The sequence below is a fragment of the Mandrillus leucophaeus genome, unplaced genomic scaffold (genome assembly GCF_000951045.1).
Source record: "Mandrillus leucophaeus isolate KB7577 unplaced genomic scaffold, Mleu.le_1.0 Scaffold567, whole genome shotgun sequence".
Lineage (NCBI taxonomy): Eukaryota > Metazoa > Chordata > Mammalia > Primates > Cercopithecidae > Mandrillus > Mandrillus leucophaeus.
The window spans coordinates 133,354-150,848 of NW_012106108.1; the positions used below are offsets into that span (position 1 = coordinate 133,354).

Here is a 17,495-nt window from a genome sequence, read left to right on the forward strand (position 1 = left end):
GTCTGATGCACATCGTTTATCCTTTCTTTAACATGATTTTAAAAGTAATAATGCTTATGAAAAAAATATTAGCAGTATTAAGGGATATCAGGTGACAAGCAGAAGTGCCCCCTCCACAGATGTGCCGGTGTACTTGTAGAAATACGGTGCTAAAATTAGAAAAGATGCCAGTGTATCTGTAGAAATACGGTGCTAAAATTAGAAAAGATGCCAGTGTATCTGTTGAAATACGGTGCTAAAATTAGAAAAGACTGAACATTTATTAGGTAGAGCCACATAGTCTAAAAGGTTTCACCCGTACATTTACCAATAGTTTATGAAAGTTCCTTTTCACCTATCCTTGTCATGACAAGGCGTAACAGATTTCTAAAAAATTACATTTTCATTGGTATTAATCATGAGAAGTTGTTCACCTTTTAATCTACAACTACTTATCACATATGCATGCATTTTTTTGTATGAATTGGAGCTGTTGTATTTTTGTGAATTAATCAAATGCATCAATTCCTTTGGGTTTTCACCTTAGACGTTTTTGTGGCATACAATTTGTATAATGTGAATTTAGAAGATAATAGCACAGGTAACTCTAATTGGCTTATTGGGGTGCTACAATGGATCCCCGCCTATTTATTAACTTTTTAACAAGTTGATTAGTCTCTAAATCACTAATTTGCAAAGTTTAGCATATATCAATGTCACCTGGACAGCGTGATAAAATATAGATTACTCAGCCCCATCCCTAGCTTTGCTGATTCAGGAGGTCGGAGTGGGATCAGGGAATGTGCGTTTCCAACAAGTTCCCAGGTGATACCAGGTGATGCTGATGCTGAGAACCACAGCCCTAAAATATTCACTGGGCATGGTGTTTGCAATACATACTTTATACCTAATCATTTGTTTCAGGACACACAAAGGCACGTGAGATTTGATACATACTCTCAAAAAGCTAACAATCAGTAAGTGGTAATTCACTGACACGTACACATCAAAGTAATGTTAGACACATGTAATAGGCCAAGATTGGGGATGGGCATTGTAGGTAGATGGAATAACATAAATAAAGGCATCCAGGGCTATGGATATTCCATCAGCCTGGCTGGCAAAGTCAGACTCATGAAGGAGATTAACGGGAAAAACTATCTTTGTCTGTCTCAGGTTATTTTGAGGATCAAGTAAAACTTAGACACAACAGCAACAAAAAAGTAAAGTCTGTGATCAAGAAGAATTACTCTGTTGCAGCAATATAAAGTAAGAAAAAAATACACAAAATTCTCTGCTGCCTTGGGAGGTGACCTCATTATGTGCATCATTTTTTTTTAAATTTTAATTAATTAATTAATTTATTTTTGAGATGGAGTCTTGCTCTGCCGCCCAGGCTGGAGTACAGTGGCGCGATCTTAGCTCACTGCAACCTTTGCCTCCCAGGCTCAAGTGATTCTCCTGCCTCAGCCTCCTGAGTAGCTGGAATTATAGGCACGTGCCACCATGCCTGGCTAGTTTTTGTATTTTTAGTAGAGATGGGGTTTCTCCACGTTGGTCAGGCTGCTCTCGATCTTCTGACCTCGTGATCTGCCTGCCTCGGCCTCCTGAAGTGCTGGGATTACTGGTGTGACCGACTGCGCCCAGCCGATGTGTATGATTTAACAGCCAGCAGCAACAGGCCACTAACACGCCATCTGCTAACAGGGGCTCTAGCTATTAACATCCAGAGAGCTAAACTCTGTATGTCTGATCCCCTGCAAATGGCGAAGGCCTGGCTGAGAATTATTATCTCATGCTTTCAGAGAAACCTTTGCTTGTCCTGCACTGAAAAATCTGGCTGCAATAATTACATGGAAGAAGGTATGTTTGTTGGCATGTTTCATGGGCTGGCTTATGACTTCTAAGCAGAAGATACAAAATAATATAAAAATCCTGCAACACGCACCATGTATCTGATATTCGTGTTCTCTTTAAATATCTTAACACTGACTTACATATTTAAGGGTGTGGAGCTTTGAGCTTGGGAAGCGTCTTAGTACTGAGTCACAAATGCTAAAAGAGGGACATTTCCTCTACATACCACACTGTCAGTGAAAAGATGCTGAAAGTGAATAAACAGCTCTGCAAACCCAGTTTTGTTTAACTTGGCAACAGCAGTAAGTAAGTATCACTGGACACAGGGACACTGGAATAGATTCAATCTTTAGTCTTATTCACCAGTCTGACCTTGGGCATATTACATGGTTTCCCTGAGCCTATGAAATCATGTGGCTGAACGAACTGAAAACTAAGGTTCTTTCCTTCACTAATAAATTTCAGCAAACAATAGGAGTAAGAACGGTTGTCTAATGAGACTACCAAATGCTACGAGACACAGCAACCAATATCCCTTGACCTCATGGATGCAGCTTCTTTCTTGTTTATCCAAAGTCTCCCCAAGCAAATTCTAAATTATTCTAAATTACTCGAGGAACAAAGATTGTGCCCTCATACCTGTGATGTCTCTGGCAATGGCAAAGAATATGGAACATGGGAAGCATTTAATACATATTTATTGAAGATTCTGTGTCCTTATTTCTTGAATCTCCTTGCTATTCACAATGGCAAATGATATGAATGTACGTATACATATTTATCATGGTAAAATATATATGACATAAATCTTACTATTTTAACCATTTTAAGTGCAAGGCTCAGGGTATTAAGTATGTTCACGCTGCTGTGCAACTGTGATGGATGATGCATTACGGCCATCCATCTGCCCCGCTGAACTATTTTCAGTATTCCCAAACTGAACCTCTGTGCCCGTTAAACACTAACTCCACAGTCCCTCACCCTCTCAGCTCCTGGCAATCACCATTCTACTTTCTGTATCTATGAATTTACTACCCTAGGCACCTCATATAAGTAAAGTTCCATATAAAACACTGTACAAAATTTGCATGTCATCCTTGCACAGGGGCCAGGTTAATCTTCTCTTTAATCATTCCAATTTTAGTGTATGTGCTGCTAAAGCAAGCATCATATATACACTTTTTTTTTCTTTTTTTGAGATGGAATCTTCCTCTGTTGCCCAGGCTGGTGTGCAGTGGCACAATCTCAGTTCACTGCAGCCTCTGCCTTCTAGGTTCAAGCGATTCTCCAACCTTAGCCTCCAGAGTAGCTGGGATTACAGGCATGTGCCACCATGCCCAGCTAATTTTTGTATTTTTAGTAGAGATGGGGTTTTGCCATGTTGGCCAGGCTGGTCTCGAACTCCTGCCTGCCTTGGCCTCCCAAAGTGCTGGGATTACAGGCATGAGCCACCGTGCACAGTCTATCATATATGCACTTGTGAAAACCTCTAAGACTTCCTTACAAATGAAAGTGGTGACTGAGAACTAAGTCATATACCTAGTGATAGCTCAATGGTGATGATAAAGTTAGTTTTTATTTGACAAAATCTATTTGCTATCAGAATACTATACTTAAAAATCATAAGCATTAACAATTAAATCACATGTACAAAAATTTTAGAGAACATGCAGCTATAGCAACTTCAATACTATACAGGAAGCTGAAGACATAGGTCTACACCTAAACATCTGTCCTCAGGGGATGGGCAGACAAATTTCAATGCCCCCAGAACCAAAAGCAAAGACAAAAGAGACACGTACAAGACAAAACAAGTTGTTGCCAAGCACTGTTTCAAAAAAGTAAGATTTAACTCACGCTTTCATGAGCATATGTAAATGCATAATTACCAAAAGACAAACACATAAAACATGCTATTTTAAATGTGCTATCTGAGGTCACTGAATCCATCGACAGGAGCTGAAATTAAGTAACACCCTGGCCTTGACCCTCTGACCACCTGTTTCATGCTCCAAGTCCAAAACCTCTTCATAAATTGTGTTTAGATTGCACACCAAGTCAACATTCCTTCGGACACGTCTCATAACTTGGAACTGGCTATTAGATGGATCCACTATTTTTGATGAGATATTATAACTAACGTTCTATGATTTGCTTTCTAAAGCAGTCCATAGTGTATATGGCAGGAAAACTGTTAACTAATAATGGAGCTTACTCAGAGAATACATGCAAAATTTGTTTCTGAGTTGAACACCAAGAAGCAAATTAACATGCCTTCCAAACTCTGTCTCACATGAAACAAATTCATGTCATTCCCAGTTAGTGTTTGTGGAAACATATTTCAAAATTAATCTCAATTTGGATTCATCTCCATACTCAGGGTGGCAAACATCACTGATTTTTTCTTTCCTCCTCTTTCAAAAAAATGAACCTTGAAGGCAGATGCTTGTGAAAAACAGAATAACCAACCCTTGTTCCAGTCCAAAATCATTGGTTGTTTCCAAGACTCAACAAAAAAATCAGGACACATCTGCTCTAGTGTTCCATGCCAGGAAGTAGTCCCACAGCCACCACTGTGGTCTGACTTCACTCCCCAATCATTTTACTTCAGATTTCTTTTTAGATTTTGTTTCAAATTACAGGGCCATACAAACGAGCTGGTGAGTTGAGAAAATAGCTTTGGAACTGCATTGGATCATCAAAAGAAACAGCAGACTTTGGCGTGGGAGACCCTGCCTCAGGCTCCATCCATTTGGTTGAGGTGCCCACACACGCACAAAAATAAAAGAATGGCATAAAAACAGACAAAAACTACTGACATGTCACAGTCATTATGGTTTAAGGAAAAGCTCACAAATAACTTCTCTGGAATCTCACCATAATTTGGAGTAAAAGATGACAGCATACTAAATCAATTCTCTTGCTGCTTCTAAATACTAACCTTCCTGAATGGGGCTCAAGGCGGAATCATTTCACACCAGATATCAGCTCTAGTAGTTAAAGTGTTGTTTAAAACCTCATTAACAAATTTATATATAAATATTCCCCCAAATGATCTACAGATCCAATGCAATCCTCACTTTTAATTTTTTTTTTTTTTTTTTTTTTTTGCAGAAATGGTGGTAGGGGTGAGGAAGACCTTAAAACTCACGTTGTAATGCAAGAGACCTTGGATACTCAAAGCAATATTGAAAAAGAAGAATAAAGGTAACAGACTCACATGTGCTGATTTCAAAATTTACTACAAAGCTACAATAATCAAAACAGTTTGGTACTACAATAAGCACAGGCACACAGATCAAAGAAAATAACTAAGAATTAAGAAATAAACCCATATTATCTATGGACAATTGATTTTGTGTAATAGTACCAACACCATTCACTAGGGGAAATAAGTCTTTTTCTTTTTTTTTTTTGAGACAGGGTCTTGCTCTGTTGCCCAGGTGGCATGATCAAGGCTCACTGCAGCCTCCACCTACCCAGGCTCAGGAGATCCTCCCACCTCAGCCTCCTGAGTAGCTGGGACTACAGAAAGATGCTATCATGCCTGGATAATTTTTTGTAGAAATGTGGTCTTGCCATGTTTCCCATTGTGGTCTTGAACTTCTGGGCTCAAGTTATCTGCCCACCTTGGCCTCCCAAAGTGCTGGAATTACAGGCATGAGCCATTGCACCTGGCAAGAATAGTCTTTTGCAACAAATGGTGCTGGGACGCTGGATATTTATATGCAAAAGAATGAAGTCAAACCCTTACCTCACACCATATATGAAAATTAAAATGAATCAAAGATTTAATTGTAAGAGCTAAAACTACAACTCTTAGAAGATAACACAAGTATAAATTGTTGTAACCTTGTTTCAGACAATGGTTTCCTAGATACAATATCATAATAACTGCCACAAAAGAAAAAAATGATAAAATAGACTTCTAAATTGAAAACTTGTATGTGTCAAAAGGATCCTATCAAGGAAGTGAAAATACAACCTACAGAATGGGTAAAATATTTGCAAATAATGTATTTGATAAGAATTTAATAGTATGAAGAATATGTAAAAATTCTTACAAATCAATAATAAAGTCAGGCAGAGTGCAGAGTGGCTCACGCCTGTAATCCTAGCACTTTGGAAGGCTGAGGTGGGCAGGTTGCCTGAGCTCAGGAGTTTGAGGCCAGCCTGGGCAACATGGTGAAACACCATCTCTCCTATGCTAAGAATACAAAAAATTAACTGGGTGTGGTGGCACGTGCCTGTAATCCCAACTACTGGGGAGGCTGAGGCATGAGAATCGCTTGAATCTGTGAGGCGGAGGCTGCAGTGAACTGAGATCGTGCTGCTTTACTTCAGCCTGGGTGACAGAGGAAGACACTGTCTCCAAAAATAAAAATAAAAGTAAAAATAAAAATAAAAAAAAGAAAGTAAGAAAGGTAGATAACCCAATTAAAAAATGGGCAAAGAATCTGAACATACATCATTTATTTGAACTGAACAAAATAATCCATAATAAATCATTGCAATGGCATGAAGAAAACACTGTGGTTGATGTTTAATTCATCAAATTTCTGCCAGCGTCCATTTGGAGCACAATAAACAAGATCAATATACTGCACTGGATTATACATATTAAGGTCAATAATTTGTCTGACAGAATGGTAGAGATAGTTTTTTTTTTTTTAAAGGAAACAGTTTTTACATTGATTATTCCTAGAAAGTGTATTTTTTTTTAATGTAGCTAAAATGATTTACTTTTTCCTAAAATTATGGAGTAGAAATACACAAAAGAAAGTATCTGTTTGCCAAATGGGAAAACTATAAAAATCATTCAGGAAAATAGATGCTGTATTATATGTGAACTTTTAAAGGTCATTATCAATGACTTCCACAGATCATCTGGATGACATACACTATATTTACAGATTCTATAATTAAACTCCAAAGCAAGAAAAAGAGAACTTACATATTATCACAACCAAAAAAGGCATAGAGAGTTAAATGTATACAAATCACTCTACGAGCCATTACTATGGGTAAGTTCGACATCTGAGGTCTGTAACCTCAAGTCTGTAGACAGACCAGTTGGGGACCTAAAGTATGAAGTGTACCGGCATGTACACATTTGTATCTACGTGTGGAGACATTTCAACATGGCAGTCCAACTTGTGGGGAAAAGAAAGAGAGATCAGACTGTTACTGTGTCTATACAGAAAGAAGTAGACATAAGAGACCTCATTTTGTTCTGTATTTGAGATGCTGTTAATCTGTGACCCTACCCCCAACCTTGTCCTTGCAAGAGACGTGCTGTGGTGACTCAAGGTTTAATGGATTTTGGGCTGTGCAGGGTGTGCTTTGTTAAACAAGTGCCTGAAGGCAGTATGCTTGTGAAAAGTCATCACCATTCTCTTAATCTCATTGTACCCAGGGACACATACACTGCCAAAGGTCGCAGGGACCTCTGCCTAGGAAAGCTAGGTATTGTCCAAGGTTTCTCCCCATGTGATAGTCTGAAATATGGCCTCGTGGGAAGGGAAAGACCCGATCGTCCCCCAGCCTGACACCCGTGAAGGGTCTGTGCTGAGGAGGACCAGTACAAGAGGAAAGAAGGCCTCTTGGCAGTTGAGACAAGAGAAAAGCATCTGTCTCCTGCCCATCCCTGGGCAATGGAACATCTCGGTGTAAAACCCGATTGAAAGTTCTGTTTACTGAGAAAGGAGAAAACCACCTTAGGGCAAAAGGTGGGACTTGCTAGTGCAATGCTGCTCTTTATGTACTAAAAAGGTTTATGGAGATGTTTGTATATGCATGTCAAGGCACAGCACTTTTCCTTAAACTTATTCATGTCACAGAGATCTTTATTCATATGTCTTACTGCTGACCTTCTCCCTATGATGATCCTATTATCCTGCCACTTCCCTTTTTCTAAGATGGTAAAGATAATGATCAATAAATACTGAGGTAACTCAGAGACCGGTGCCCGCGTGCGTCCTCTGTATGCTGAGCGTGGTCCCCTGGGCCCACATTTTCTTTCTCTATTCTTTGTCTCCGTGTCTCATTTCTTTTCTCAAGTCTCTCGTTCCACCTAATGAGAAATGCCCACAGGTGTGGAGGGGCAGGCCACCCCTTCACAACTGTTAGAAAACTAGGAGGCTGTTGTAATAGTATACTGTACTTTGCCATTTTGAAGCATAAAATACTTTATATGTAGGTCCATTCATTTGACAATGCATTTTCATTTATAAATGAATGGTTCTATTTTGGAAGAGAAGTTGTCTCGGGCCAAAGATACACATTTAGACATAGGCAGCTAAACTTATAGGTCATGTCTGTTAGTTAATAACACTAGGGAAAATATGAATAAGGGGCTCTGAGACTATTATGAAACCAATGGGGGAACAAGGTTTTGGTTGTTGATGGTAAGTATAACTGTTCCTGGCTGGGTGCGGGGGCTCACGTCTATAATCCCAGCACTTTGGGGGGCCAAGGTGGGCAGACCACCTGAGTTCAGAAGTTCCAGACCAGCTTGGCCAATATGGTGAAACCCTGTCTCTACTAAAAATACAAAAAAATTATCCAGGTGTGGTGGCACGTGTCCGTAGTCTCAGCTACTTGGGAGGCTGAGGCAGGAGAATCACTTGAACCCGGGAGGTGGAGGTTGCAGTGAGAGAGTTCTTATATCTAAATACTTAAGTCAGCTGTAAACTATTAAATCTATATAAATTTAAAAGTCATTTCTTATGATAAACAAAGTGACAGCTATGTTCTTATAAGAACAAAGTGACAGCTCTCTCTCACTTTATTTGCTTTTATGATTTTTTTTTTTTTTGATGTTCATCCTTGACTAACAATTACACATCGGGACACTTGAAATTCTCAGTAGTATTAAATTTCTATTTTGTTGGACTGAGAGGTGCTATAAATATTCTATTTTAAACCTTGTCTACTTTGGACTCACTAAACCCCCAAATCAATAGGCTTATTAGAAACAGAATATGGAAACACTGTCTTTGAAATAACCATGCTGCATTTTTCCTGAAGAGTGGAACATTTTATGAAGAGGCCACAGTAAAATTGTAATAAAAAATAAGCATTCTTTCATTATTGCGAATTTCTTGATTCCCTGCCACAACTTTCAATCTCACCCCATTCACTATGGATTTATTCAGGCAGAGATCTTTCCTGCATCTGGTTTATAATAATTCATGTTTTTATTAATTTTGAATGCTAGAAGAAAAAAAATGGATATGAAACAATTATGCCTTTGTTCCCTCTTTATTTCCTACTGCCTTTCTCATAAATTGGTTGTTACAGCATTCTGTAAAACAGCCATCTCTGAAAAGAGCTACATTTTTAGCCTTGAGGTAGCTGCAAAGAGAAGCACACTTTGATAAATAACCTCAGTGCCAATACAGAGTAGAATAGAATCCTTTTAGCAGAGATTTAAGGAAGATTACAAAGGACAAAAAAACACCAATCATTTTTAAATAACAATTTGACAAAGCAAAGATTGAAGGGATAAAGGGATTCTGCCCTTTTGAAGGATTAAAAAATAATTAAAGCAGAATATGAACATTGAAGAGCAGCCATATTTTCACTGAAATAATGATTCCATCGGTTGTTGAACGAAAAAAATATTAAGAAAGTTCTACATAGTGATTTAAAACAGAGGAGATTTTATCCATATACAAACAATGCCTGACGCCATTCTTTGCAAAAAATCTTCATAATCTGCCTGAAAATAACTTTTTTGTTTATAAAAACATTAAGTAATAAATGACTGAGCCTGGGAACTTGCACATAATAATTAAAATGGAATGAAAAAATATGAAATTATAAAATAAAACATGGGCCGGGCATGGTGGCTCACGCCTGTAATCCCAGCACTTTGGGAGGCTGAGGTGGGCGGATCATGAGGTCAGGAGATCGAGACCATCCTGGCCAACATGGTGAAACCCCGTCTCTACTAAAAATACAAAAAAATTATCCAGGTGTGGTGGCACGTGTCCGTAGTCCCAGCTACTCGGGAGGCTAAGGCAGGAGAATGGCGTGAACCCGGGAGGCAGAGCTTGCAGTGAGCGGAGCTTGCGCCCCTGCACTCCAGCTTGGGCGACAGAGCGACTCTGTCTCAAAAAATAAAAAATAAAAAAAAATAAAAAAATAAAACACGGGCCTTTTATAACATAACTAACAGGAAAATTCACACTTATTTGTCACATGAATAGCTTCAGACTGTGCTTGGCGGTCAAAGAGGGCAGCATAATTAAATCAAGTGTCAAGGTATGTGAATTGGGTAGATGACCAAAGAGCAGAGGGTCATGGTACAAAAAAGGACCATGTTGTAAAATTTTATTAATAATAGTCCTCTGAATCCTGATTTATGCTTTGTCATCTTTGCCAACCGCATCCATTTAGTTGACTTGATCAATCACAGCTTTAGAGAATGCTGTGGCCTAGGAAATAAATTTGTTTTGTGTGGCGCTTATGCTAGACGTCAAGGAAGGAGTTTCGGGCAGTTCTTTAGGGTTATGGAGGAGCCCACTTGATCAGTCCAAGTTAAGGAGCATCTGCCTTTTCATCTTGGGGACTGGCTTCAACCTTATATTTATAATTACTAATATCTAAAAAGTACCAGGGTCCCTGCTGGATCTTGAGGAGGCAAGGATGACCAACATATATCCGGAAGAGTTCACAGGATAGAGGGTTGGTAGAGATATAAACAAATAATTTACTACAAGTTAAGAGTATGGTATTAGAGGTGGATACTCAGTGCTTTCCAACTGAGGTTAAGTAGGGGAAAATTCTACTTCAGAGAGGAAAATGGGTAGGAGAGAGAACATGGATTTTGGCCTTCTGGCAGGTCTTGGTTTCCACCCCACTTTTATCACTTCACTATCTGGGCGGGGCAAGTTGGTAACCTCTCTTAGGTTCAGTTTCTTCAGCTGTAAACCGGGGATGCTACCACTGAATTTTGCGAGGTCATCACTACCCATATGCTGCCTTTGTGTGAAATGCAAGAAAGCCACATCTCGATATGGGGGTTCTGTACCTCAGGGGGGAACATTCATAAAGAACCTGACCATCAGCATTATCACAAACAGGCACTATTAGTTGGCTACATGGCTGTCACTCAAATGCCAGCTCTTTTCTCTGTTCTCTATGCAAATTAGAACGGGTTTATAGGACTTGGGCATTTTACTTGAATCTTGAAAGGTACAACTTTTCAAGCAAGGAAAAACCACAAGCAGTTTTTTTTTTTTTGACGGAGTTTCGCTCTTGACGCCCAGGCTAGAGTGCAATAGTGCAATCGTGGCTCACTGCAACCTCTGCCTCCCAAGCTCAAGTGATTCTCCTGCCTCAGCCTCCTGAGTAGCTGGGATTACAGACGCCTGCCACCATGCCCGGCTAATCTTTCTATTTTTAGTAGAGATGGGGTTTTACCATGTTGGCCAGGCTGGTCTTGAACTCCTGATCTCAGGTGATCCATTGCACCCAGCCTACAGTTGTTTTTTTTTTGTTTGTTTCCTGCAGGGAAGTTGCGTAGTTCCAAAAAGGAGGAATTGAAGTGGGAGGGGGCCAATGTGAGACAAGAGGTAGGGTGACTGGCTGGGAGTCTAATGACACTGATGAGAGGACAGGATCTCAGGTAAGTAGTGGATGTGCAGAGATTTCACATGAACACAGGAGGCAGAATATACAGGACTTGCAACTGATAAGAAATAATGCGTGAGAGAGAGGAAGGCATCATGGATAAGTTTAGGCCAACCAAGAGAACTCAGAATAGTGTGTGTAAAACAAGTAAATTTCCAGAAGGACATGAGTCTTACACACATTGATTGCCCATTCAGAGGCACATGGGATATTTGGGGTCTGGAATATGGCACTGGGATTCAGTACGCTGGCTGTGGTTAGGCCTATGAATCTGGGATTCACTGAAGTTAGTGGGAAAGTAGCATAAACAGACAGGATGCCTCAGGGAAGCACAATGGAAGACAAAAGGGCCAGGGCCGGAACTCACAAGCATGATGAACCCTACGCTCTGGTTGCAATTTACTGCTCACAAATTTGATGTCAATTTTCCCCTTTACCCACAGCACTCTTTCTTTCTAAGCATGACTCCATTCTTCCTTTCACCCATAAAAGAGAATTCTAATTGGAAGCGTAATTTACTGAGGCAGATATACTTGTCCCACTAAAGATACTGGCAGTTCCCTAGACTGGTGAAAACCTCTTATCCATAAAGCACCTGTTACCATTATTTAATTAAACCATTGTATCTCCCTACAGATGTTTGACTGCATTAAGCACATCCTAATTGCTTGCATTTATAAGCACAAACTTTTATACAAAAGACATGCATTTTTTTGGGACTTTAAAATTTTCTCCTTTTGCCAGTGTCTCTGAATTTTAGTATCCTATCTGTACTGAACTGACTCCAAATCTAAAATTTGATTATATATAGAAATGGCAAATAAATGCAACTCAGACTAATGACAAAGCATTTAATCAGAGAATATTAGAAACAGTACAAGACATAACCCGGAAAAAATATCTATGAAGAACCTATTTAGAAAGTAAGCTAAAAGTGACACTTTTTATTATGAGAAATTTCAAACACATACAAAAGTAAAAAGAGTAACATAAGGAACGTCTAATAACATTTGACTTAAGCAATTAACACCTGTGGCCAATCCTGAAGTTTCAACTATATTCCTACTAAAAAGTGACGTACTGTTTTAAACGTTCCTTCAAATGAAAAAGGACTATAGATGACAGCTAGGTTCAACCCAGAAAAGCTATTCTTCCCAGCGAACCACTTCTGTAGCTTTGACACTAGGAGCTCAGATAGTGTACAGGGTTCATTATTGCAAACTTCTCTTTCTATAGAGAACAGTCATTTAAAAATGGAAGCACCCATGATTCCAAATGAAAGGTTTTTAAAAAAGATTGTCTTTCAGAATGTGGCATTTCTAGTATACTTAGAGTGACACACACACACACACACACGCACACATATATGTGTCTGTATGTGTGTATATATATAGTCATTAATAAAAAAACTCAGCCATTAGGTTGGATTAAGAGTATATTACATATACTCACACACAGACACACAACACACACACACACATACATTAAGAGCATATATGTAAAATGTTCTTAATCCAACCTAATGGCTCTTTTTTTTCTTTTGACAGAAAAAGATTCCACGATACGAACTATCTAAATATCCTCCCTGTTACTGAGATTTGAAGTTTATTGTGCTGTCCTATTCTTGGGTATTTCGTAATACTCAAGATATCTGAACCACCATCTGTTCTGTGGAAGTGTGACTAATTACTGGCTAATGTGTTCAGCAGTATAGTGCCAAATAAAAAGTTCTAATAATTTAATTATAAAGAGTCAACAGTAATTGCTGGGTGAGGGTGGAATACTGGTCATCAACCTTTTAGTCCTTTGTAGTGGCTTATTTCCCTATAGTTTGGTATTGCCTATGCCACTTCAACTGAAGTCACATGTGAAAATAGGCTTAAGATAGCGAGAAAAAAAATGTTATCTAGAAGATTTTAGCTTCAGTTCATTAAGACTGATACATTATTTGATTTTGTATCTTCTACAATTTTTTGGAGAACTCTTTTACACTTATTTAATATACAGTATTTTAAATGTTCCTTACTGATGTCTATTCTCCAAGTATATCTGAAAAGTATATTCGTTTGCTAAAGAAACTTGATACAGTGAAAAATTAATTGGAAATCTCTGTTCTCAATTCACGGTGTAGACTAAAAACTCCACCTCACTATCGTCATGAATTCTTGCTCAACACTGAGTTGCTCCTTCTGAACAAAAACTTGGCACGCTATGAAGTTGCTTTTTTTCTTTTCTTTTTTTAATAGAGAAGGAGTTTCACCATGTTGGCCAGGTTGGTGTCAAACTCCTGGCCTCATGTGATCTGTTCGCCTTGGCCTCCCAAAGTGCTGGGACACTGTGCCTCCCTGAATAATGAGGTTTCTTTTGCAAGTTACGCAGCTCAAAGTATAATTTCCGATTCCATCCATTAATGTGCAGTACTGAACAGAACATCATCACCTGACACATGCCAACTATTTCACAGCAATACAAACAACATTTACAAGGCCGTGTAAGTCAGGAAAGTAGGAGCAGAATAACACTGGCACAAAATGGAAGAAGTGAGGGCCAGCTGTTCTCGAGTGGTGTTTCAGGCACTTCAAAGTTGGACTTACTGTAATGGGTACATCCATCAACAACAAGCTGGGAGTTCTGATTCCAGATGATAACCTGTATCTATTTCCAACCCAATTAACAAAGGGCACGATTCTTTATGGGGAAGGATATGCCAGACACATACTGCTTATATGTTGGTAGACTACACACTAAATCTCCAGGATAGGTACATATGCTTACGTTGAAAGATGTACCAACATAATTGTCATCTATGTACCTTTGTGAAGTAAAGTTAAACAGTTATGGGCATTTTGGCAGTTGACAGAGACTCATGTGATATTTTATTCCCTTTCCCAGAAAAACAGAAATGGGAGACCTTAAATGACATCATTAGTTATTAGGAAAGTCATTCGGAAAAGTAGGGACATAAAAGACAGTGGGCACACAATGTCAGTTTCCTGGTTTTGATAATGGACTATAGTTATGTAAGACGTCACTGGTGAGGCAAGTGGGTGATGGATGCATGGGCCCTCTCTGTACTATTTTTCCAGGTTCTTGTGAGAGTATAATTACTTCAGAGTACAAGTTTAATAGCCCACTATCTTTTCAGTTTAAACAACGATGTGGTTCAAAGAACACTCATGGCTTCCCCGCTCCGCCATCAAAGAGAGCTGTGACTTACTGAATATAACAATCACCTCAAAGTCAGAAGTCACAGTTATGTGTTTTGGCTGTGCCACTCAGAATGCATGTGACACAGGCCAGTAAATTACTCAAATTTTCAGTTTGAGCTTTTCCATTTGTAAGATGGAACAATCATGACCCTCAAAAGATGAAAAATGAGTTTTTTCCCTCCATTAATTATAAAGAACCAAAGCATCATAATTTGAGAGCCATAACAAGACTGGGCAAATTAGAAAATAATGCTGCCATGTACAATTCAATAACAAATGTCCAATTATTATAAAACTATACCCTAAATCAGGTGATATTCCTCCAGCCTTACAAGTATGGAGAGGTTCTAAGAACTGATTCAATTGCTAAGGCTAGAAAGCTAGTTCCATCCTGACAGTTTCATCATAAAAGACAACCTGTTCTATTAACTTTCATATTCCTCAAACAGATAACTTCTTCCTCTGGGGGAAAATATATTTCCATGTGCAGCACCAAGAGAACAGCTTACTTACCAACTTCATCCTGAATCTCCTCGGCCACTGCAGGCACGTTGTAGAGCAGGGAGAGAGACTGATTCATGCGCTCGTAAATCACACGGAGGTGTGTCATAACCTGCATTAAAGGATGACAACTCCAGGTCAACTATGTCTGGGGTAGGAATGGTTAGTTTTCTTACCAAGCACTGCAGGTAGATACAAGCTTCCAAAATAAAACTGGCAAACACTGCTATTGCTAAAAGGTTTAATGGAAAAGACAACTTTATTTTTCTTGTTCTCTATTTCTGTTCTCTAACTTTTAAGCTCAGGTTTAAGGCTTATCTTTAAACTGACCATTATCTTGTATGCTTATAACAGCCAATTAAAAAGACCACCTCTGCCAAGTCTGATTCCTAATACTGAGGTTCTCTCAACAGACCCTGATGCCCTCAATACATTTCTTTGCAAATTTCCCCATAGAAAACAACATACCTCAATTTGATTGGCTATTTCATGCTAACTATATATATATTTTTAACTCTTCCATTCAAGAAAATTTATAATTTCAGAGTTCCTAAGGTGGATCCCAGTTTTCAGCCTCTGGGAAGCGGGGAGTATAAAATACATTATTACTGGGCTTCATTTAGGCTCACATTAAATCTAAACATTGCGGTAGGTTTATGATTGCAAGCCATACTTATGAACCAGTTTTCAAGATTTTTAGTTTACACAACTTTTGTTTTCCTCATTTTAGTCATTGGTTTTAATCAGTTCCTTAGCAATCAGCAGTAGACTATTAAGATTTTTATATTTCTTGTTATTTTCACAAGTCAAGAAAATTGCCAAACCACATATTGCTCTAAGACAAGTTTTTAGAATTTACCAGAAGTTAAAGAGCTCTTGCCACAGGGAAAACACCTATAGGTGCTCGGAGAACGCCTAGGATCCTGTCTTCAACCCAAGAAGCAAGAATCCTGGATTGTCAAAGCTGCAGAAGATGATTATACCCCGCGCGTACCTGGGACCGGATCTGAGCAGCTTTCTTGGGATCCACCATGCGTACATGCTCGAAATGCTTTAGGGTGTGCTGTCTGTCCTTCTGTTCTGCGCGGACGTACTTCTTCAGCATATTGAACACGTGACGAGGCTGTGGGAGGAAAATGAAAAACTCTTTTTCAAGTTTGTGCAAAATACTGCTTCTTCCACTGGCGTTGGGTTAGAGGTTCCACTAATGCATCTGGTAATGTGAACGCGCTGTGAATCATCTTTCTGCAGGTCTCCCTTCTAAACATTTCTCCTACTCCTTTCTTAATGGGTAATTACTTAGATCGGTTGCTTTTCATTTCCACAAGAGCATTTAGCATTCTCGACATATACGATGATTGTCCTCCTTACTCAATATTTTCTTTCTAAATAGGAGTATTCTGCTATAGAAAGAGAATAGATTTGAGGTCTTTCAGGTTAAGTTAGGTCCTTCTCTTTTCCCACCCAAGTATATAAGGGTATATGTGAGACTACATTGCCACGTGCGTATTTTGAAGACCAGAGTAACGTCGCACAGATAATCCCATCACTAGTAACATGTAATATACGATAATCAAAATGAGAAAACCAGGAAATTTAACCACTATTTTGTAAGCCAAGGAGTAAGTGAGCTGTAAGAGACATTATATTTTTCTAGGAGAAAGGTCATTGCTAAACTGTATTTATTTTACTTTGAAATTTAATTAAGTTCTTTCTGAGCTATCAGATTCTACTTCTTTCAGCAACAATTACATTGTCTTAAGTGCTCCTATTTTCTTTCTGATTGGTGCCATTTCATTTTTATTTTAGTTTTACCTGAAAACATCCATCCTAATAAAAAGTAAGGACAAAGGTTCCCTGGTCTTCAACAATTTCATCACTATATCCTTTCCACTATATGATTTTGTAGGATGATTTCCAAAGACACACATTTCTTCTTCATTAAAACAAACAAACAAACAAAAAACCAGCTGTGAAAATTCATGTCAGGAATAGAATTTTGGTCATTTGGGCAAACCTAGTTATTATTAACCCATGTGTCATGAGTACCCTGAAAACCAGTTGGAAGCTACAAAATTTATTCCAGAGATGGTGTGTGTGGCGGTGGGGCGGAGGGTAATGGGGCTTCTGTTGTGTTATCCATGTTCTGTGGGATGTGCCTCTCCTTCCCCTTTTGCTTAGTTAACTTAGGAGCCATCTCCCTGCCATTTCAGGTGGAACGAGGTCCCCTTTTTCTGTGCTCCCATGAAATATGGTGCAAATCCCCATTAACGTACCTAACTCAACTTATTAAATTATGTATGATTCCTA

At 38.9% G+C, this 17,495-nt stretch overlaps 1 protein-coding gene across 3 annotated transcripts in view; it reads right to left on the reverse strand.

The window, feature by feature from the left end:
- Positions 1 to 17,495, reverse strand: part of APP (amyloid beta (A4) precursor protein) — a 312,122-nt gene that overhangs the window by 51,340 nt on the left and 243,287 nt on the right. For all 3 annotated transcript variants that reach the window (XM_011998311.1, XM_011998310.1, XM_011998309.1), the window contains 2 exons: positions 16,180 to 16,308; positions 15,198 to 15,297 (listed from right to left, as the gene is read on the reverse strand). In XM_011998311.1, the coding sequence (XP_011853701.1) occupies positions 15,198 to 15,297; positions 16,180 to 16,308 (229 nt within the window). The remainder of the gene's footprint in view (positions 1 to 15,197; positions 15,298 to 16,179; positions 16,309 to 17,495) is intronic.